Source organism: Desmodus rotundus, chromosome 6 (assembly GCF_022682495.2).
Source record: "Desmodus rotundus isolate HL8 chromosome 6, HLdesRot8A.1, whole genome shotgun sequence".
Lineage (NCBI taxonomy): Eukaryota > Metazoa > Chordata > Mammalia > Chiroptera > Phyllostomidae > Desmodus > Desmodus rotundus.
In genome coordinates this window covers 106,896,694-106,919,439 of record NC_071392.1, presented here as the reverse complement: position 1 = coordinate 106,919,439, position 22,746 = coordinate 106,896,694, and the positions used below count along the sequence as shown (strand labels likewise).

At 43.6% G+C, this 22,746-nt stretch overlaps 1 protein-coding gene across 9 annotated transcripts in view; it reads right to left on the bottom strand.

Annotated features, from left to right (window-relative positions):
• PTPRT (protein tyrosine phosphatase receptor type T) overlaps positions 1 to 22,746 on the bottom strand; it is a 928,354-nt gene that overhangs the window by 182,863 nt on the left and 722,745 nt on the right. For all 9 annotated transcript variants that reach the window (XM_053926541.2, XM_053926537.2, XM_053926540.2 and 6 more), the window contains one exon: positions 15,377 to 15,650. In XM_053926541.2, the coding sequence (XP_053782516.1) occupies positions 15,377 to 15,650 (274 nt within the window). The remainder of the gene's footprint in view (positions 1 to 15,376; positions 15,651 to 22,746) is intronic.

Sequence of the window (22,746 nt, the reverse complement as noted above, 5' to 3'; positions counted from 1 at the left end):
AAAAGAATGAAGAAACAAGAATTCGGAAAAATGAGGAGAACCTTAGGAACCTCCAGGACATCTTGAAACGTTCCAACATCCGAATTATAGGGGTGCCAGAAGGAGAAGAGGAAGAAGAAAAAATTGAAAACTTATTTGAACAAATAATGAAGGAGAACTTCCCTAATCTGGCAAAGGAAACAGACTTCCGGGAAGTCCAGGAAGCTCAAAGAGTCCCAAAGAAGCTAGACCCAAGGAGGAACACACCAAGGCACATCATAATTACATTACCCAAGATTAAACGCAAGGACCTACATCCAAGATTATTGTATCCAGCAAAGCTATCATTTAGAATGGAAGGGAAGATAAAGTGCTTCTCAGATAAGGTCAAGTTAAAGAAGTTCATCATCATCACCAAGCCCTTATTATATGAAATGTTAAAGGGAGTTACCTAAGAAAAAGAAGATAAAAAATATGAACAGTAAAAATGACAGCAAATTCACAGTTATTAACGACCACACCTAAAACCAAAACAAAAGAAAACTAAGCAAACAACTAGAACAGAAACAGAATCACAGAAATGGAGATCACATGGAGGGTTGTCAATAGGGGAGTGGGAGGGGGAGAGGGGGGAAAGGTACAGAGAATAAGTAGCATAAATGGTAGGCAGAAAATAGACAGGGGGAAGGTAAGAATAGTGTAGGAAATGTAGAAGCCAAAGAACATACATGACCCATGGACATGAACTATAGGGGGCAAATGTGGGAGGGAGGGGGTGGGCAGGATGGAGTGGAGTTGGGGGGGGAATGGGACAACTGTAATAGCATAATCAATAAATATATTTAAAAAAGAACAGGAGTAGGATGGTCTTTCTGTCCACTGCTGCTTTATATTGTACTGGGAGGAGAAGCCCGTTAATTGGATAAAAGAAATCAATTAGAGGCGTACACCTTGGGAAACCAACTTAACATGAGCTCTGTTTGCAGATGATGTCACAGTATATCTGCAAATCCCTGGAGAATCACTCATACAAGGTAGCAGGCTATAAAATTAATACACAAAGTGAACAGTATCCATATAATCAGGTGGAGGCCATCATGGCAGCAAATCTCATTTACAATGGCCACAAAGATTAAATGCTCGGTAATAAACTTGAAACCTATGGAAGGAAACTTTACAACCCCCCTGAAAGTCACAGAGGTAGACTCGAACAAATAGCAGAAAGACATCCTCTGTTCTCAGGTAATTCAACATCTTAAAGTGTCGGTTCACCCTAATTAATGTATAAATGTAATGCGATCCCAGGCTTTTTATGGAGCTGGCTAAGTTGACACTAAAGCTTGTATGAAGAACGAACTTGCAAGAACTCTGAGACCCTGGGAGACAAAAGCCGGCTGGGGGGACTGGCCCCGTCAGATGTGGAGGCGCGGAACCTCCATAACTGCAACGGCGGGTGCTAGAGGGGAAGGGGCAAACAGGCGGAAGGAACAGAATGCAAAATGCAGACGAAGACCCAAGAACACACACAAACTTAGAATAGAAAAGTGGCATCTCCAGTTTTGGGGGCAAAGATGAACTTCTTAATAAATTTAGCAACTTAAATAGACATTTGGGGAAAATATTATGTACACTACCAGGTACATACTTTATACCATATGTAAAAAGAAATACCAAACATCAGAAAATTAAATGTAAAAAATTAAACTACACAAGTTCTAGAAGCACACATGGGTAAATTCTATGGTGTAAAAAAAGGCTTTTCCACTGTGACTCCAAGTCTCGATGCAATAAAGGAAAAAAAAATGGAAGCATTTGATTCATTTTTTTTTTTTTTTTTGGTGTGGCAAAAACACTGCAAGTGAAGTCTAAAAAAATGCAACATATATCACAGATAAAGAATGAATATCCCTGATATATAAATAGCTTTTGAAAATTGAGGGAAAAGAGGTAAATATCCTGATAGAAAATTGGACAAAAGACATACACAAATAATTCAAGTTATATACAAAAATCTAAAAATATGAAAAGTTGTTGACTTCACTTTAATAAGAGAAAGGGAATGAAAACTCCACTGGGATATAGTTTCTTAGGCGTGACCTTGCTCAAAACTGAAGTTAGACCGCACCAACTGCTGGTGAGGTTGCGGAGAAACAGCCTGAGGCATCGCTGAAGGAAATGCAAATTAATTCAACCCCTAAGAAAGGACATTTAGAAATATCTGTGAAGACTACATATTTGTCCATCTTTTGATCCAACCCTCCCTCTTGCAGGAAAGTCCTCTGACAGACCTCCAACAGTATGAAAACCCATGTATCCACAATCCTTTATTGCAGAAATGTTCGCAATTGAAAAATATTTTAAACAATCTACATGTCCACACATGTGAGCGATGAAGATATACTTACATAATAGAATACTATGTAGCTATAAAAAGCAAGGAAGACATCTATAAATGAATTAAAAGTGATTTCCAGGTATCTATAGTATGTTACCTTTTATAAAATATACATGAATCTTTTACCTGTAAATAAAATATACATGAATCTTTTAATGTTGCAAAAATAATTAAAAAGTTACAGAGTCCTCATCTACAGAATAGTAGCAATACCTTCTGACCCCTCACTGGGTTGAACAAAACTGAGTGCCCACATGCCTGAAAGATGCAAAGATTACACATGAATGGTTTATCCTCTTCCCTGTCTGCAACAGAACAAATCCCAGGCACTTTAGCATGGCATGCAAGGCCTCCCCCGTGTCTGGCCTTCCCTCTGAATCCTGGAACCAACCCCAGCCCTTCTTCCCAAAGGTATCATGGAGTTCCCAACCTTTGGATTCTACCCAGGGGCTCCCTTTGCAGGACATGCCATGTCCTCTGTCCCATGGTCTACACGGGAAACACCCACTTGTTTTTCGATATTCAGCTTACAAGTTACTCTTTCTATGAGACTTCTGCTAAGCACCTCCTCACCCCGTCCACCCCCAGGCTTCCAGTCGTACACTGGGCATTCCCCCAATGTGATTCCCATTACAGTTCATTGTACTTATTTGTTTTCATAGCTGTCTTTTCCACTGGGCTCTGGCCCCCCCTGAGAGCAGGAACTGTATGGTATGTATCTGTATATCCCCCCACTGACTCGGAGCAAGCCCTTAATAGATGACTGTTGGATTTGATCATCATTGTTGTCGTCATCATCATCATCATCGCCATGGGCAGCAGCGGCACTTGCCCACTCTGGACTGGAGTTTCTTTTTCTGCCAACAGAAGAAAACTGCACAGTCCATAAGCTCCCTTTCAAAACTACATTTACGCTTGCCATTCCACCGCACCAGGCGTCTGGGGCGACAGCACTGCTGCAAAGTCATCCTCTAATTGGGGTGTCAGAGGTGTGGTCCTTCTGAACCTCATGGGGAGAGGCTCAGACCTGCAGCAGGGACTGGCGACTCCCGGGTCTCAGCCAGCCTCAGCCAGCACGGCCCTGCGTGGCCCCTGCACCACTCACTTCGGACCTTAATCACCCCTGCTCCCTGGCAGCGAGCCTGTGAGCTGTCACTACTAATGGATGTTTGTAAAGTTTTTGAAATTCTCCGGTGACAGATGTAATCAAAGGCCAATTTATTATGATAATTGTGATTAGGACAGCTCCTCATTATTGGTTGATGTTAATGTTGGGGCCAGCAGGTGTTTGAAGATTAAGGGGGGCAATGGAGGCTGGCCATGTCTGGTGGGAGAGAGAGAGAGATGTGATGTATGGGGGGTTAGGGATGTCCTAGGGACTCCTGCTGGTTGCAGCCGAGCCAGGCTCCACTTTGGGGGGCTCTGACAGCAGGAAGCACAGCACTGGATGCACAGGACCTTCTGGCAGCATTTTTACATGCACAGGTTCAGACCCAGCTCAGTCTCTTGCTTCTGGAATGTGTTCTAGTAAATTGCGGCTTCTCTGAGTGGTGGCTCGCTCACTTGCTGAGTGCAGGTACATACAACATCAGTTTACACTTCTTGAAGAATGGGCTTGAGACAAGTAAGAATGGATTTGGCCAGACCAATTAAGAGGCGGTTGGGGTTTCCCGGGCAAGAGACTGATGTGCAGGACCAGGATGGTGGCACTGGCGATGAGGAAAATATATGGACTGGGGAGAAATTTAGTGTAGAACCAGTAGGACTTGGTGACAATTGGTTACAGAAGGTGAAGAGTCTTGGCCAACCCACCCTTCTGAGACAGGAAAGACTCAGGGATGCTTTTGGCAGGAAGAACTGATTTAAAAGATCATTGCCTACTGTTTCCATCCTCTCTCCTCTCCACTCTGCGTCCTGATGAACCGAGTTTATGACTTGCAGAGCTGGGGGCTACAATGTCAAAGGTGGAACATGACCAAAACTCAGCCTCTGGGAAGGGCCTGTGGAAGAACTGTCTCACGTCTCCACTTATCTTTCTGGAAGCACGACATTCCCAACCTTCCTGCGAACGCTTCTCTCTCCTCAGTGGACCCAGGCTGTCAGCGGGTGTCCTGTACCTCCTGGACCTCGCTGATTTTGTTCTTCCTCCCTGAACTCCCTCCTCCTGCACCCCGTCCGCAGTCTGTCCAAATCTGATTGGCGGGTTAAACATCTCTGTGCACCCACAGATTTTGCTTGTTCTTTCCTTCATGCGCCTCCAACTGTCTCATAGGTACCCCCTGTGACATGCTAACAGTGACAGCTGACAGTGTTTATTCCCCACTGAGCACCATGACAAGAATTTTTTCCACACGTCCTCCCCTTCAATATTTGCCAACATTTTTATAACGTCGATACTCTGGGCACCGAAATTTTCCAAGTGAGAATGAGACTCAAAAGAGTCAAATTCACTTGTGTGAGGTCACGCAGATAGTCAGCGCCAATCTGTGCCACAGGAAAGACCCCATCGTAAGCGCACCCACTAAAAATGCAGAGAGGAAAGAAATGTGAAATCCATTAATCTTGTTCAATGGCATTAATTAACAGCATTAAGGCCATTACATGGCATGAGAAACAGATGATTTGTGTGTAAGCGGCTCCATGTTAATTCCGGGTTAGTACTGTATGACAGCATTGATGGAGAAGAGAGAACAGGGTGAACTAACAAGGGGTAATGATACTGACCGGTGTCTCTTCAGGGCCCCTTGTGTGTGTGTGTATTTATACATTTACTATACATATGATAAATTCCCCTTCTAGGATTTCTCATGAAATATATGTAAGCTTCTTTCCATCCAGTAAGAGAAGCTACGCTCACCTGCTATATGCTTCTTTTTGCCTTGGCTTACAGGAAGCTCGAGAGGACTAGATGACGTCCTATTTCATTAACTACCTATGCTAGGACTGTGGTGCAGTGATAGCCTTCCTTCCATTACGATTCCTGAGGTAATGTGAAATTTTATTTGAACTGAGTATGAATAGATACACATTCACACATACATGTATATATAGCTACATGCATGTATGCGCATGCTGGAATATTTATGTGTGTATGTATATGTGTGTGTACATACACACATGCTGAATTTGCACACACACACACACATTTATGTTTGGAACACCTTCATTTGAAGAGTGCTCAGGAATAAGCAGGGAGCTTTCACCCCTAGTTTTTACTCCGCTCAAAGACCCCAGGGAGCTCGGGAGGGCATCTCATCCCCATGCGACCGAAGGGGAAACTGGCGTTTAGTAGGCCGGTGTTCAGTTCATGTAGCAGAAAAAAGGCAGAGCTGGAACACAAACCCGTGGGTCCAGTTTCCAAATTCAGAGGGACCAGTTGGGCTGAACCTCACGGAGACCCTCAGTTTGGAAAGGGCACGATGGAGGCAGAAACCCTGCGTCAGAGACGGTAGGCTGCCATTTCCGTGAGTGTTTTGGGGACAGAGCCTGGAACACTGATGCCTCCGGACCCAGGCTGACAAGACGATCAGCTGTCAACAATTGTGTACCCTTCATCTGCTGCTCCAATTGAGTTGAAAGTATATTTGCATCGAAAGGAAAATGTTCTTGGCCTCTCGGGTCTCATACCGGGACAATAAAATCTGTGGGAACGGTACGTGAATGGGAAAATAAATTAGCAACCTGGGAGAGCTCATGTCGGTATTTGAACAAGATGACACTCAGGGAGTTCCTTGCTCACCTGGAAAGAGAAGTCTGAGGCCCAACAGGGCTTCGACAGAAGTTCAGAGCCTTTGAGATCAGGTGCTACATCTCAAACGGTAGAACAGAGGCCTGGAGGGGCTGGGCGGTCCCCAGGAGACGGAATCCACGGAGGACTAAAAGGCAGTCAGTCCTAGGCAGGTAATGGGGCACAGAAGGTAGGCTCTGCTGATAGACGAACACTGGGACGGGGCACTCAATGCCAGACCGAGGCTTTCAGAAGTGGTTCTACACAGGTTGTGAGGATAACCCTGGATTCCAAATGTCCGTTTCCATCCTCTTCACCACTTACTTCCCCAGGGCTGCTACAGAACTGATAAAAAACCCCAGAAATATGATCCTAACAGGACTATGGCAACAAGTCAGAAAAAGGATACATGCAGGCCCTGGGTTCACAGTGTTCTGTTACCGCGGCTCTGCCATTAACGGGTGGGAGAGATCTGAGGTTTTCTGAAGCCTCTCGACTGCTGTCTTCCAAGGCGGAACAGGAGCACAGGGAGTACGAGGCATCCCTTTACCATATCTCCATGGAGGTAAAGAGAGAAAGCTGTTCCTAAACGTCCTTCTTCAGCATGGAGTAACAGAAGCTCTCCGTGACCCCAGGGTGCTTCTGGCAGTCCATCTAGCCAGTGATTTAAGTGCAGTCATTTGCCTGGGAGACCAATCAGGAAGCAGTACAGGTGAGAGCACCTTGCTTAGTGTCTGGGATACAGAAGGCACTCAACAATAGAAAGTTCTCAGGACCTCTGATAGGAACTATGTCGGTGCTTCAAGAGGGGATCTGGGTGTTATGAGACTTTGAAGGGAAAGCTTAGGGCATAATGGGGGAGTGCGGTGGTCATTAGGATGTTCTCGCATATCCCCATTCTCCCTGTAGGCACATAGTTGGAATGCACTGCCTCATTTTTTTTTGAAGTTAAGCATAGTCACATGACTAGCCTTGGCCAATGGGATGCAAAAGTGCTAATGGAATGCAAAAGTGCTACGTATCATTTTACATGGGAACTTTTCAGAACCAGAGGCTACTTGTCACACTTCTCTTGCTCTACCTTGGTGATTGCGAAAGAATATGTCAAAATGGACTTTCCGTTAACCTGAGTTCCTGAGTGACAATAAGCACAGCTCTTCTGCTGACTCATGTTGGACATGAAGGAGTGAAAGATACTTTTCTGGTAATACACTGAGACTCCATGCTTGTTTGTTACTGCAGCATAACTGACTTCATCCTAACTGATACAGGAGCTTTCTCATAAACTCCCTGATGAAACATCTAGGACCCAAGCCAAGAGATATCCTGTGTGGTCGTAGCTCTACCCCATTGGAGCTTGGGTCCCCCGCATCTGCTCAGTCCACGGTTCACCTGAGCTTTTTCTCATGTGACACGTGGACAGTCACTACACTAAAACCAGGACAAGGAAATGGGGTTGGGAGGGGCAAGATCATACTCCAAAGACAAGATCAATTAAGTTAAAAGATTCAACAGACACAGATGTCAGGCTTTAAACCATGTAGGAAAAGTTAAACGAAGAAGAAACCCTGTGGTGGGGTGATGAAGCAACCGGGTCATGGGCGAGTGAAGACGGTCAACAGCTGTTGACAGGGCTCAGGAGGTCCTCCAGAGTGAGGAAGGTGTGCGCTTCCAGGTGGGTCTACTGGGCAGATGGGGACCTGCCAGGTGAGGATGCTCCAATTCCCCCCGCCCCTTCCCAGCGAAAGGGGAACGAGTACAAATATTGCAGTAACTGTGACAGAAGCCTTAAATGCATTGTCTCATTCATCCTCCCCCAAATGGGGAGGTAGATCTTTAATCCCATGATATATCCTGAGATGTTACGTAACCAGCTTAAGCTCACTAGTTAGTAACAGCTGTGATTCAAAGCCACGTCTGTTTGATGTCCAGGTGTCAGTTCTTTCCATCTTACCATGCCATCGGAAGCCCACCCACATGCAAATATCCTTTCAACAGGTCTTGAACACAACTAAATATAGTTTCTTTCGATTCACTCACAGACACAGATTTTCTCCCCTAACCCCGCCTACCTAGATTATCCCAACTATTACAATGTGATTGCACCACAAACATGACGACCTATTCAAACCAGCACCTGGCTTCCAACTGCTCTCAGAGGCAACTGAATCCAGGACCTGGGAGAGGCAGTGAGAGAAAGAGGACAATCCCCCTTCTCCTCCCCACTTCACTTATTTAGCTCACCCTTTGGCAGAGGCATCAACCAGGAGAAATGTGTCCCCACTTGATAGAAAGAATATGGCAAGGAAAGAGTTTTCTCTCTGCATAAGTAGAACATGCACAACCACACTGCCCCAGAAGAGGTGGCTTCTGATAGATATTTGCATGAATTTGCCACACTTGTTTTGCATTCAACCGTTAATTATGGTCCTTTCAACTTCACAATCATGGCTAATGGTGGTGGGAAGCAGAGAACAGTGGATTCAGCAGGCCTCATTCTGTGACGAGTGGGAAAGAAAACAATGCAAAACGGCACCCACCCACTGTTTACAACGGAGACTGCTACTCTGGGTACCATTTGGAGGATTTGGAGGAAATCAGGGCTGTCCAGGAGCCTGGAGCTTTGGAAATGAGACAGCTGGGGGAAAGTTTTACTACTATGATTGAAAGAAAGTCCTGAAAGCCTCATCTGTCTACGGTGGAAATAGCCCAGAGCCACGTCTCTCATGCTCTGCTGAATGGGAATTCAGGCTCTACTCACACTTGTTTGGTGCCTTTTAGTATTTGAGATCTCTTTTCAAATAACTCTCAAAGTAAGTGTGTAAAGTAAGTATTACTATTTTCATTTTATACGTGAGAAAACAGACTCAGAGATAACAATAGTTTGTAGCCTCATTCATTCATTCATAACAGGGTTATGGAGAATTTACCATGCATGAAATATTGTACTCAGTGTGGAAGATACAGCAGCAAAGAAAAAGTTCCTGCCTTCCAGAGCTCAGTCTAATGAGACAGGCATGCACTACACAGAAACAAATGCAATTTAAACCATGCCCAGTGATACAAAGAAAACAAACAGTTAATATGCAAGTGAGTACTGGTGTGGATGAATCTTAGATATACAATATGGGTGGGGAGTTCCCAGAGGATGTGATATGTTTGAAGAAAGGTGAAGGGATTAGCCAAGGAACACATATGAAGGACCCACGGACATGGACAATGGGGTGGGGATTGACTATGGCAGTGGGGGGCAGGCTGGGCAGTGGGGGGTAATAATTGAAACAACTGTAACAGCATAAACAACAAAACATAAAAAAGGACACGCAAAAAATGATGAGGTCTGAAAAATAAGAAGGTATCAATTCTGCAAAGAATAAACCCAAGAAAGATTCAAGTAAAATAGCAACTGTGTGAAGGTCCTGAAGTTAGAAAAGTGTCTTGGGATGTTTGGGAAATAATGTCTTAGAAAACGATCACGAGAAGAAGGGTAGTTCAAGTGTTGCTGACGTAACTACCTGAACTACAATGCTAGACTTGGGGCATTTCTTTTTAAGGAGGGCCTGGGGACAAAGCCGTCTGTCTATGAGAGAACAGAATACATGGATGAAAGAGACAGGGAAATCACGCCACGTGAGCAACAGCAGTAACTGCATGCTAAATATCAATGAGAACTGGCCTGCGTGGCCAGGGATGGTGGTTGGTACTTTCGTGTTTCCTCCAAGGTTAAGATTTACTTTGTTCAAATCAACACAAGTGCTCAAGAGGAGAGAGTTAAGGAGACAGAATGTGGCTTTCCAGGAGGAAGAAAGTACTGATGATTTGCCTGCTCCCCCCAGAATGAACTCTCTTTCTCTCCAGAGAACTGCAGTGGCCAAGCTGAGGCTATGGAGCAACCTGCCAAGAATCTTCATTGGAGATAATCTCGTTGGCTTCTAGTCTAGTGTAGATGACACTTGGAAATGTATCCAACTCTAAAATGCTATAAAGGCTACATGTAAGACAGTTGTACGAGCTATTCAAAACAAATGGTTACAATATGGCCCGAGTCACAAGAAAGGCGCTTCCAATTCAGCATCAAGGACAGTGCCCCAACAGCCGGAACTGCTGTTGTATTCATTAAGAAAGCATCCAAGGTGCTGAGCATCTTCTCATACGTCTATGGGCCATCTGTATGTCCTCCTTGGAGAAGTGTCTGTTCAGGTCCATCACCCATTGTTTAATTGGATTGTCTGACTTCTTGGTGTTCAGTCATATGAGGTCTTTATATATTTTGGAGATTAAACTCTTCTCTGTGTCATTGGCAAATATGTTCTCCCAACATCACTAGCCATCAGAGAGATGCAAATTAAAACCACAATGAGACATCACCTCATTCCTGTCAGAATGGTGATAATTAATAACAACAACATTAACCAATCAACAAACAACAAGTGCTGGTGAGGATGTGGAAGAAAAGGAACCCTAGTATAACTGTTGGTGGGAATGCAGACTGGTGTAGCCACTGCAGAAAACAGTGTGGAGTTTCCTCAAAGAAATTAAAAATGGACCTGCCTTTTGACCCAGCAATTTCACTGCTTGGAATATACCCTAAAAATCCTGAATCAAAAGTTCAAAAGTACCTATGTACCCCTATGTTCATAATAGTGCTATTTACAATAGCCAAGTATTGGAAACAGCGTAAGTAGCCATCGGTAGATGAGTGGATCAAAAAACTGTGGTACATTCACGCAATGGAATACTATGTAGCAGAAAGTAAAAATAAAAACGAGCTCCTACCCTTTGCAACAGCATGGATGGAATTGGAGACTGTTATGCTAAGTGAAATAAGCCAAAGACAAACACCATATAATCTCACTTATAAGAGGAATTTAACGAACAAAATAAACCAATGAGCAAGATAGGACCAGAGACATGGAAACATGGAACAGACTGACAGCTGCCAGAGGAAAGGGGGGAGGGGAATAATGGTGGAAAGAAGGGAAGGCATTAGTCACGAAAACATGTATGAATGACCCATGGACACGGACAACAGTGAGGGAATTGACTGTGGGAGAAGGGGAGGGGTAGGTGGAAGAGGGCTAAGGGGAAAAAATCAGGACAACTGTAATAAGGAAAACAATAATACTTTTAAAAAATTTAAAAAGGAAAGCATCCCTGGGTAACTGTGATAACACTAATCTGATCCAGTTCCCAACTCCAGTGCCTGTGAACAACTCACACCTTGTGAAGATGTCTGCGAGGACGCGAGCACCATCCCTCTCAATGTGCAGCGCACTTGAACCCCCCCATCAGCGTCTACACGGCTGGATCGGAAACGCTCCACATTCACACGGGTCGCGGTAGAGGTCACGAGATGTCTATCCTCACCCGAGTGTCAGTCAACACTTAATGAGGGACCGCCACACATTCTTCAATCCAGCGACCAGTTACTTTTTCATATCATTTCCCTTATTTATGTATGTATGTATGTATTTATTTATTTTTGGTCTCTCCTCTACCAGAGTATAAACATTCTGAGGACAGGGAGTTCTTTGTTTGGCTTACTGCCTTACTCCCGGCTTAGAAGTACACATTCTTTTTTTTTTACATATATTATGTGCTTGCTAGATATTTACTTAATTAATCAGTAATATCTAACTCTCTTAATGGTTTACTTACAGTCACACTGTTACTAGGGCTGTGTGTGTAGGCAGTGTGCTTGTAAAGACTGAACGCTTAGCCACTCTGCTAGGCGAAAACAAATCCTTAATATCCACAGAATAAAGACATCTGGACCCTAACGTTCTCTTACTCTGCTCTGACTGGAACTTGCAGGTGAACTTGGGAGTAATGAGGTTGATTGAGAGTGAATTATTCAGCCTGGCCCACAACTGTCTTGCAACAAGTCACTCTTTCCTATATCTTGTTTTAGTTGAACTAAAACTAATTCTTCTGGTTTAACAACTTGGCTTCGTCCTTTGTTTTTAATCTTCTGGTGACATGGATTTGCCGAATTCTGGTTTTTATTCGACCCAAGATAGAGTTTTCCCCTTTTATGAGGGAAGAGAAGCATCACTTAAAAAATATCTGGTGCTTTTGTCTTTTGTTGTGACTTATAGTTGCTGATTTTTATGTTTAAGATATGTTTTATCTTATAATTTCCTTTGTTTCTCCCCCTTTTCTTTATAGGTTGTTTTTTTTTTCCTGGCTTTTAAGTAATAGTTTAGAAGGCTGCTTTTATGTTTAAAAACTACACTTTAAAAAATATTCTCAGTATCAAAAACAAAATAGTAATATTTATTCCATCCTGTCTAAAGTGAGAAAATTAGCAGATTCTTATTTACACTCATAAAATTCTCTTTTTCTCAGTTTTTTTGGACACAATAGTGAATTATAGACCTAGATCACAATTGCTAATTGTTTTACACTATACATCCTCTCTTTAAGTAATTAGTTTTTATATTAACCTTCTCTTTTGTAACATATTTAGAGTGAGCACTTAGCATTAACGCTACGTATAATTAGTTTCTATACTCACTATGGGTCATTTTACCCCATGTTTCTTTATTCTTGTTTTCTCCACTTTGATTCATTGCCCAGCCAATTGCTCTTTGAAAGATTTATTAGAAGCAGGGCATGTGAGAGCCTGTGGATTCTGAAACTGTCTTTCTGATGTATTTGCACAAGAACAACAACTTGGCTGATAAGGAATTTGTGGGTTATAACACTTTTTTCCTCAAAAATCCTCCAGGCTTAGCTGCACCGTGTGCTTGCTTTTTGACGTGAAGAAACCTGAGAGGGGCCAGGCATAGATTTGTCAGCCTGAGAAAGGCTTTTCTTCTCCTGCGGCCCTTTCACCCAACCCTGCTCAGGAAAACTTAATACCAAGCACAGTAACCTGAAGCAGGGTGTAGTCTTTCTCTCACCAGAAAAATACAACACTCTGCAAATACGATGGCCCCCACAGCTTTTCCTCTCCGTTCTTGTGAGGCCTGCTCTGCCCTTAGGACAGCTGGCCTTTGGACCCTCCCAGTCCCAGTCCTGCTTGTGTCTCACTGCCGCGAGTGTTAGATCCAACACGGGAGTCCATGGCGTGGGCTTGAACGCAGAAGCAACTACTGCTTATGAATGAGCTGGCCTTGCTCCTCTTGGACGTAGTAAGAGACACTGGTTCCTCGACGCGGTAGCTTCAGAGTGGGGCAGCTTTACATTCCCAATGGGAAAACCCCATGTCTGGAGAAGGAGGTCCATTGTGGGACGTTTGGGGAGTAAACCCCCAGAAGACCTGCCTGACCTGCTCTCCTGCCCACAGCCAGCAATGCTCCACTTGAAGTCCATTTATCAGTTTTTGGGGTTCTGTAGACTCGGTCTCTTGCTGGGTTTTTATGGGAATCTTCGTAGGAATGTAACAGAGTGTGAACCGAGGACAGACTGCTATTCCCCTCTTCACAGCATGCACACCCAACAGCATCTCTTGATGTGTCTCCAAGAGCAGGGAAAGCCACACCTTGCCAGAGCCGTGCTGAGCCAAAACCCTGGCGGTGTGGATGCAGAGAATCAGGAGCAAGATGGGCCCCGAGACGCTCCTGCCCATCCTCATGTCTTCCTCCTTAGCACGTCAGAGTTTCACGCAAAGGGAAGACCAGATGGACAGGTGGAAGGCAGTCTGGCTGCTTCTCTCCGTAATGTTCTCGTCTCTGTGAGCAGTGTTGCTTGAACCAGTAATAAATGCAGAACTGAAATACCAATGTGGAATTTAAGTGGGTCTGTGGACATTTTAAATGTTAATTGGTTCCTCAAACCAGGTTTCTCACCAGGTAAGGAGTGCCACGGACAGACTGAAGTCTCGGTTTTGCACCAGAGCCCGTGCAGGACATCCTCTGCACACTTCACCGCATCTTGCCTTTGTCTCAACATTCCCCCCTGCAGGGACCTTCTCACTTCTCCACTCCCGGGCGTTCCCATGAGGGCGTGTGCAACGTAACATTACCGTGAACGATGGGGCCCAGCGTACAGCTGTCATCCATCACGTATGTGCTGCGTGAAATATGGTAACGTGCGGTGTGTCCACAAAAGCATCGTAGGCGGGAAAGACAGACTTGTGTCGTGAGAGGAACTAAAGATACTTAGCTTGCAGAAACTAAGACCGGATGGGTGTGTTTGTGAAGAGGGGGAGAGGATGGTACAAAAGATCTTCTGTAACTGAAGGAATACCACCTGGGAAGGTGACTGCATGGGTTCTGTTGGTCCCTAAGGGTATAAACCAAGAGCAATGCACAGAAGCTGCATAAAAGACATATTTTGACCGATGAAATACTTGATACAAAAAAGAGGTTACCTTGTCTTGGGGAGAGAAAACATTTTCTAATGTGACTAATGGTCATCATAAAGAAGCGAGTGTTCACCAATTAACTAAAATATGCTTAGTACTTTCATAGATATCAAATTAATAGCTATTTTATAGATGAGGAAATTAAGATTTAGGCCATGTGATTTATCCAAGTGAAACACCATTTTTTTAATCCTCTAATACAGAGATCTGCAAAATTTTTCTGTAAAGGTTCATATGGTAAATGTTTTAGGCTTCATGGGGCATAGAGTCTGCGGCAACTACTCAGCTGTACTTTTGCAGCATCAGAACAGCCATGAGACTATATAAATGAAAAAGTACTGCTGTAGTAAAAACAAAGTAGCGCTGGCCGGGCAGTTCAGTTGGTTAGAGTGTTGTCTCAATACACCAAGGTTGTGGGTTTGATTCCCGGTTATGGCACATACAAGAAGCAATCGAGGAATAAATAAATCAGTCGAACGATGAATTCCTTCCTTCCTTCCTTCCTTCCTTCCTTCCTTCCTTCCTTCCTTCCTTCCTTCCTTCCTTCCTTCCTTCCTTCCTTCCTTCCTTCCTTCCTTCCTTCCTTCCTTCCTTCCTTCCTTCCTTCCTTCCTTCCTTCCTTCCTTCCTTCCTTCCTTCCTTCCTTCCTTCCTTCCTTCCTTCCTTCCTTCCTTCCTTCCTTCCTTCCTTCCTTCCTTCCTTCCTTCCTTCCTTCCTTCCTTCCTTCCTTCCTTCCTCCGTTCCTCCCTCGATTCCTTCCTTCCTTCCTTCTCTCTTTCTCTCATTAATAAAAGAAAAACTTAAAAAAATTAAACAGCCTATTTGCCAAAATGAAAGTATGGGGCTGGATTTGGCTCATGGACATTACTTGTCAACCTCTGCCCTAAAGCCGCACTGCCTTCGCACCTGAGAAAGGGAAAAATACGAACAAGACAAGCAACGGCCTCCACGTGGCCATACTTACGCCATTGGCTTTGCTGAGTGCTTGGAAGTAGATACTGTAGCTTTTCAGAGGGGAAAGAGGGGGGTTCCAGTAGCCATTGTATGTCTTGTTGTCACCCACTGTGAAGGGCTGAGTGACGGGCAGGTTGGCGGGCTTCAGCTCGGCAGCAAAGTAGTGCAGAGAATCGAGGCTGGAGGCGTTCCTATAGCTCACAGGCACCGAAAAGCACTCAATGATGTCGGCTGCCCGCCGTGACTTCTGCAGTCTCTCCTCCTTGACAACCAGCTGATAAACACTGGACAGGATAGAGAAGAGGCAAATGAACGCTACCTGGAGGGATGAACTGGTCGGTCATTATCATCATTTCTGTCTACAGCTAAACCTGGCCTTAGACTTACAAACCACTGCTTTGTAGAAATCTATCTCCCAAAGCCAGTTCACATGGGATGTGTCCTACATGCAACTCGGTCTCAACCCCTGCAAACCTGCCTGCTCCTCCTACATTTTTCTTCCTTAGTGAAGGGTAGTGCTGTCCATCACTGGGCCAGATCTTGCACTTGGGGCTCATTCTCAGTTCCTACTTCCTTGGATCGCACTCTGAACCTCTAATCAACAAGCCCTGTTCACTTGACGTCATCAGTCTGCACCTGCTGCTCCACTTTTTCCTCCTCCCACTCATACTGTTGAGGGTGGGCACTTGCCCACCTCTTACCCCACTCAACTAGTCTCTTTGTTTTTAACTTAACTGATCAGCTAACTAGTCAATCCATTGATCTTCCTATCATATAGCACTGACCCTCTTTAAACACTTTCACAGGCTCTCCACTATTTGAATAACATAAGCAAAACTCCCCATCCTGGCATTTGGGACACTGTGAGCCTGGCTTCCAGGCTCAGAAGTCTGCTTAAGGAGACGAGAAGAAACAGCACATGTAAGCTGTGTAAGTTTCCTATCCCCGATGCTTACACTTCAGGAAGCGGTGTGGGAAGAAAGAAAAAGAAAGTGGGTATCGTTTTTGTTTATTGTGGTAACTTTGTCTCATCATCACTGTTTTGAAAATATATTTACTTAAGCTCTTTTCACCTTGCTGATAATGATAAAATCATATCTAAATGAGAATAACCCTCCAAAGTCCTACTTTAGTACAAAAGAAGTGGTTGCAATAAACTTTTTAGGGTTATTTGTAAATAACATCATTTTTTTTCTGGGCTAGAAAACTCCTGATAGTATGAGAGAAGAAAAACTTAAAATGCTCACCACACAACATGGAGCATCTCCTCACACATTTCCCCTCCCGTGACACCTTCTCTATTTCTCCCCATGAGAAGACAGGCATTTACGACCATATTTTCTGCGTAACTTAATGTGAGGATCTTGTCTTGCAGGTCCCGGAAAGCTATACTGCAGCCCCGCTTCAATGCATAAGGCCAAAGAGAGTTTGAACCTCTGTCACCTCCCTGGTTTTGGTGTCCTTGCTGCAGATCACCTTCGATGTCCACTGCTCATCCTCTTTGATACAGTGACTGACCCCATCCCCAGCTTTTCAGACCCAGGCTTGCCAGCAACTTCCATCCTTTACTTTCGGTGACTCCTGAGGCAAGAACACTCTACTCTGGTCCCAAATCCCAAGACCTGCCCCAACCCCTAGAGTGTCATTGCCTCACACACTTTTTAAGAGCAAAGCTTGCACGAATTCCTCTGTAGGCTTCAGAGAGCCCTGATGCTAGATCTTGAACTAATGGTTTAGATGATGACTCCTGCTTCTCTGAGAGAGACCAGGGACCTATCAGAGCCATCCATCCATCACCGACACATACTGTGCCCCTTTCCATATTCAGGGAAGATGTCTCCAGCCAGAGGCTGTGTGCATTCAGGATGTGGACATCGGGTGACAGAGAGTATACTGCAGCTCGAAGCTGAAGGCTCCTCGACTCCAGAAGGGCACATTTGGGCTCATGTTCTCCCAGAAATAGACTTGTTTTAGTTCAAGTTCTTCCAGAAACAGACCCTACATGAAGGTTTCAATGTAAATGATGTGTCGTTGGGAAGGGGACCCAGTAAGGGGATACGGGAGAGAAGAGGGGAGGGAGACAAGCAAGGATGGGATTTCAGGCAGAGTTCCAGTCTCACTATGATCCTAATGGGGAGCTCTGCAGTATAAACTGTACCCAAGACTTAACCTAATCTCAACTGGTCTCCAGTACCAATCAGCTATTGGCTGTGTACTCCACTGCAGAGACATCAAGTCCCAGGCACTCCCAGTTCCGTGTGTGGGGAAGACAAGGGGGCTGTGACAGTCTAATGGCAAACACTGGAAGCAGGTCACAACGGACAGGTCACCACGGTCACACATTTGCATCAAAGCACACAGAAGCTGGTAGATGGGCACACTGCAAGAAAGGGGCAATGAGGGGACCTGAGTTGACACCTGCAACAGTGCCCCCTACAGGGCACTCTTGAGACTTGCACAAGAGCAGAGATCCAGTTGGACAGGTTACTTTCTTTTTTTTTCTTTTTTTTTAATTTTTAATTTTTATTGTTATTCAATTACAGTTGCACGCCTTTTCTCCCCATCCCTCCACCCCACCCCAGCTGAACCCACCTCCCTCCCCCACCTCCACCCTCCCCCCTGGTTTTGTCCATGTGTCCTTTATAGTAGTTCCTGTAATCCCCTTCCCACTGTCCCCCCCCCACCCCCCCCACCCCCCCCCCGGCTATTGTTAGATTGTTCTTAACTTCAATGTCTCTGGTTATATTTTGTTTGCTTTTTTCTTCTATTGATTATGTTCCAGTTAAAGGTGAGATCATATGGTATTTGTCCCTCACCGCCTGGCTTATTTCACTTAGCATAATGCTCTCCAGTTTCATCCATGCTGTTGCAAAGGGTATAAGCTCCTTCTTTCTCTCTGCTGCATAGAATTCCATTGTGTAAATATACCATAGTTTTTGGATCCACTTGTTTGCTGATGGGCACTTAGGTTGCTTCCAGTACTTGGCTATTGTAAATTGTGCTGCTATGAACATTGGGGTGCACAGGTTCTTTTGGATTGGTGTTTCAGGGTTCTTAGGGTATAATCCCAGCAGCGGAATTGCTGGGTCAAAGGGCAGTTCCAGTTTTAGTTTTCCTGTTACTTTCCACCTTTTGTTTCCAGCCCCACTCAGATGAAGCACATGGTGATATCCCATCAGTCCCGGGACTTTTCTACCACTGATTATTTCCTTTTATGATACTATTTGTTTATTTGTAAATTTGTTCTACTGTTACAGTTGTATAGGATCCAGGTACAAGGAGTTAATAAATATATACAAATACAAAATATCTAAGTAATTGTGAAATGAAAATAGTTTCAGCCCAGAGGGAGTCCCTCCGGGCAGCTCCCACATCGTTTTGAGGCTCCACTGGTCGTCGAGCCCACCTTCACTGGAGAGGACCACAGTGAGGTGCTCGAGGCTGACCTGTGCCCTCTTTACCAAGATCACAATCAGGCATTTCTCCAAGGGAGAACTTTAGAAGGCAAGATCTGGGTACCTAGTGAGCTCATTGCTACAGCTCCTCCTCCCCTGAGGACAGGCTTATTGATTTTAGAGAGGGGAAGGTGGGGAGAAAGAGGGAGAGGAACATCAATGTGAGAGAGAAACATTGATTGGTTGCCTGTCATATGCGCCCTGACCAGGGATCAAACAGGGTGTATGGGATGATGCTCCAACAACTAAGCCATCCAGGCCAGGGCTAAATGTTTTAGACATCAAAAATTTATACTGATTGTTCATACTGATATCGCCAATTCAAATCCATAAACACCACAGTCTAACTCACCTTCCCCACTCCACATTGGTTTCTCCTTTTCTCTACAGTGAGAACCCTCATTTCCAACACTGGCATTTTTACTCACAAACTCTCTCCCATAATATACACAAAATCGTCGGAATTAACTCACCAATGCCACAACCACTCTTAGTACTTATAAATGAAGTTCACGATTTCTGCCCTGCCCTGCTCCAATTCCCTCCCAAACTATTCAGTCCTAAGCCATGAGACAGGGCAGAGCAAGGCAGGCACCTGTGGGGAGGGGGAAGCCCAGATGGCCCTGTGTGAGGAGCAGAAGCCCCCCCGGCATCCCTGACGCCAGGTCAGGTGATTCGCGAGGTCAAAACTGGTTTCAGAGTAACACTAAATGTTTACCTCGTGAACTTTCAGCGTCTCACAAGTGTGCTGCGGGGTTCGTCTAGAGCCATAACCGTATGAGACGGAATTCCCTTCACTTACTACAATCAAGCAGCACAGTGCCACAGTGTGCATGCAAAAGCAGTTATGTGCCTAGCGGCCATCTGGTCCACCCGGCGTTAGAGGTTAGCAAAAATGTCAGACAATGCTACACTTCTCACTAAATCACCTTTGTTTTAGAACATAATTGTCTTCATAAAAGCATTTCATTTACCTTAATGTGTGATGGACTTACTGCTATTATTTTAAATAAAATGATTTTTATTTGAAGTTTTGTTAAATGAATGAATACTTAAAAACATTTCTCAGTTGCATTTTCTACTATGGTAAATTGATGTATGATGTTAGATATAACTCACATAAATTAAACTTAAGGTTTTAAAATTTTGTTTGTGCCCTTTGACTACCTACCAGTTGACCAATCAGCTTTCTGTTTCTGTGAGTCCTTTTTCTATGAGTTGGTTTTTCCAGTGTGATCGAGGTATAATTAATAAATAAAAATATGCACATACAAGATGAACACTGCGAGGCTTGGATAGATGCGTACAGTATAAAGTGATTACCACAATGGAGCTAATGAACACATTCATCACCTCACGCAGTTACCATTGTGTATGGTGAGAACAGATCTAGTCTCGTAGCACATCTCAAGTATAAAATACAGTGTTGCACAGCTCTCCAGAACTTACTCATCCTGCACAGCTCCCGGGCCGACACCTCCCCGTCTCCTCTACCCTCCAGCCTCTGACCACCGCCGCTCCACCCTCCGCTCTTATGAATGTGACTACTTTAGACTCCACGTGTCAGTGAGATCACGCACTCGTCGTTTTTCTGTGTCTGACTTATTTCATTTACTATAATATCCTTCCGATTCATCCATCCATGTTGTTAACAAGGCAGGATTTCCTTCTTTTTAAGTCTGAATAGTACTCTATTGTCTCTACACACCACACTTTCCATTTCAGCAAGGTCACGGGACACAAGGTCAATGTACAAAATTCAATCACACGTTTATCACTAGCAAAGAGCAATCTGAAAATGAAAGTAAGTAGGCAATTTCATTCACAGTAGTATCAAAAATACTTAGAAATAAAGTAAACAAGAGAATTAAAATACTTGTACACTAAAAAGTTCAAAACATTGCTGAGAAAAACTGAGGAAGATCTAAGTAGATGGAGACATGTTCTATGTTTATGGTTTGGAATAGTCAATATTGTGAAGATGAAATTTTCAACAAAGGTATCTACAGATTTAAGGCAATCTCTATCAGAATCCCAAGACATTCTGTCTAAAAATAAACAAGCTGATACTAAAATGAATATGGAAATGCAAGGATGCATAAGAGAAAAAAAAATTAAAAATAATTACAAAGTTGGAAGGCTTACAGTTCGTGGTATCATAATTTATGAAAATCAATACAGTTGATAGGTATAGAATAGACTTGTAGATAAATGCAAGGGAATTGGGAGTCCAGACATAAACCACCATATTTATGATTAATTGATTCTTGACAACATGCTAAGACAATTTATGGTAAAAGAATAATCTTTTAAGTAAATGATGCTGAGTTAATTAAATACTCACATGAGAAAATACAAATTTAAATTCACACTACACAAGAAGTAACCAATCTAGTAGCTCATATCGTAACAAAACATGTAGGACCATGGTCCCAAAGGTAAGAGCTAAGACTATAAAACTTCTAGGACAAAATCTTCATGACTTTTGATTTTAAAAAGGGGTAAGTAGATGCAACACCAAAACCATGAGCCATTAATTGGAGAAAGACACATAAATTGGAAGTCATTAGATACTTTTTAAAATTGGGCTTCGGAATACACTTTTGAGCAAATAAAAAGACAAGCTATGCATTGAGAGAAAATATCTGCAAATCATATGTGTGTGTAAGACTCACACCCAATGTACGTAATTACAACTCAGTAATAACCAGACAAGCAACCCAGTTAAAAAACTGGCAAAAGATTTGACTAGACATTTCTGAAGATAAAATACGAGTGACTAATAAGCTCACGCAAAGATGGTCAAGCTCACTAGTCATTAGGGAAATGTAAATGAGAAACCACCCCACACCCCCACGAGAATGGCTACCAGTAAAAAGACAGACAACAGCAAGTGTTGACGAGGGTGTGGGAAAACTGGAAGGCTGTGGGGGGATGAAATGGCCCAGTCACTGTGGGAAACAGTCTCGTAGTTCCTTAAAAAGGTAAACATAAAGCTACCTTTCACCCAGCCACTGCATTCCCAGATTTCTACCCCAGAGAAATGAAAAAGTATGTCCACACAAAAACTTGTATATATGTTAATAGCAGTGTCCTCCATAATAGCCAAAATATGTCAACAGTCTATATGTCCATCAACTGGTGAACGAATGAACAGTAGGTTGTATATTCATGTAATGAAATATTATTCAGCAACAGAAGAAACAAAGTACCGATACAGACCACAACCTGGATGAAGCTCAAACACATGATGCTAAACGAGAGACTCCAGACGCCAAAGACTATCTGTTGTACGACTTCATTCAGATGAAATGTCCAGAAGAGGCAATTTCCCAGAGGCAAGAATCAGACTAGTAATTGGCTAGGACCAGGGGTGGGAAAAGGGACTAAGGGCACACGGGCACAGGGTGTTTTAGGGTGTGACGGAAATGTTCTGAAATGGAGTTGTGGAACTGTGGTGATGGTAACACAACCCTGGAATTTTTCTGAACATTATTGAACTGAAATTGGGACAACTGTAATAGAATAAACAATACAAAAGTTAAGAACATGGACAAAACCCAACTGTGCCTGGACAGACTTAGAGATACATGAGGCTGTGTTTACACACCACTTAGGAGGGGCATTCTAAAGCTCAAAGAATGCTGCTGTACCTTTAGTGTTCAGGAACATGAAAACATTTTTTTACCAAGTAAAAGCTGTGGGAAAGTTTCTTCCAAAAATAAATAAGCATTATAAAACATAAAAAATTATTGAATTGTACACTTCTAATAGGCAAACTTTATGGTATGCAAATTATATCTCAATAAAGCCATTAAAGAAGTGAAGGAAATGAACTGAAAAATCTCGGATGTTCTTTCTCCCTTCAAAAGTCTGTGCTTTAGCATTCAACCACGCACACATTTTAATACAAAATGCTATGATA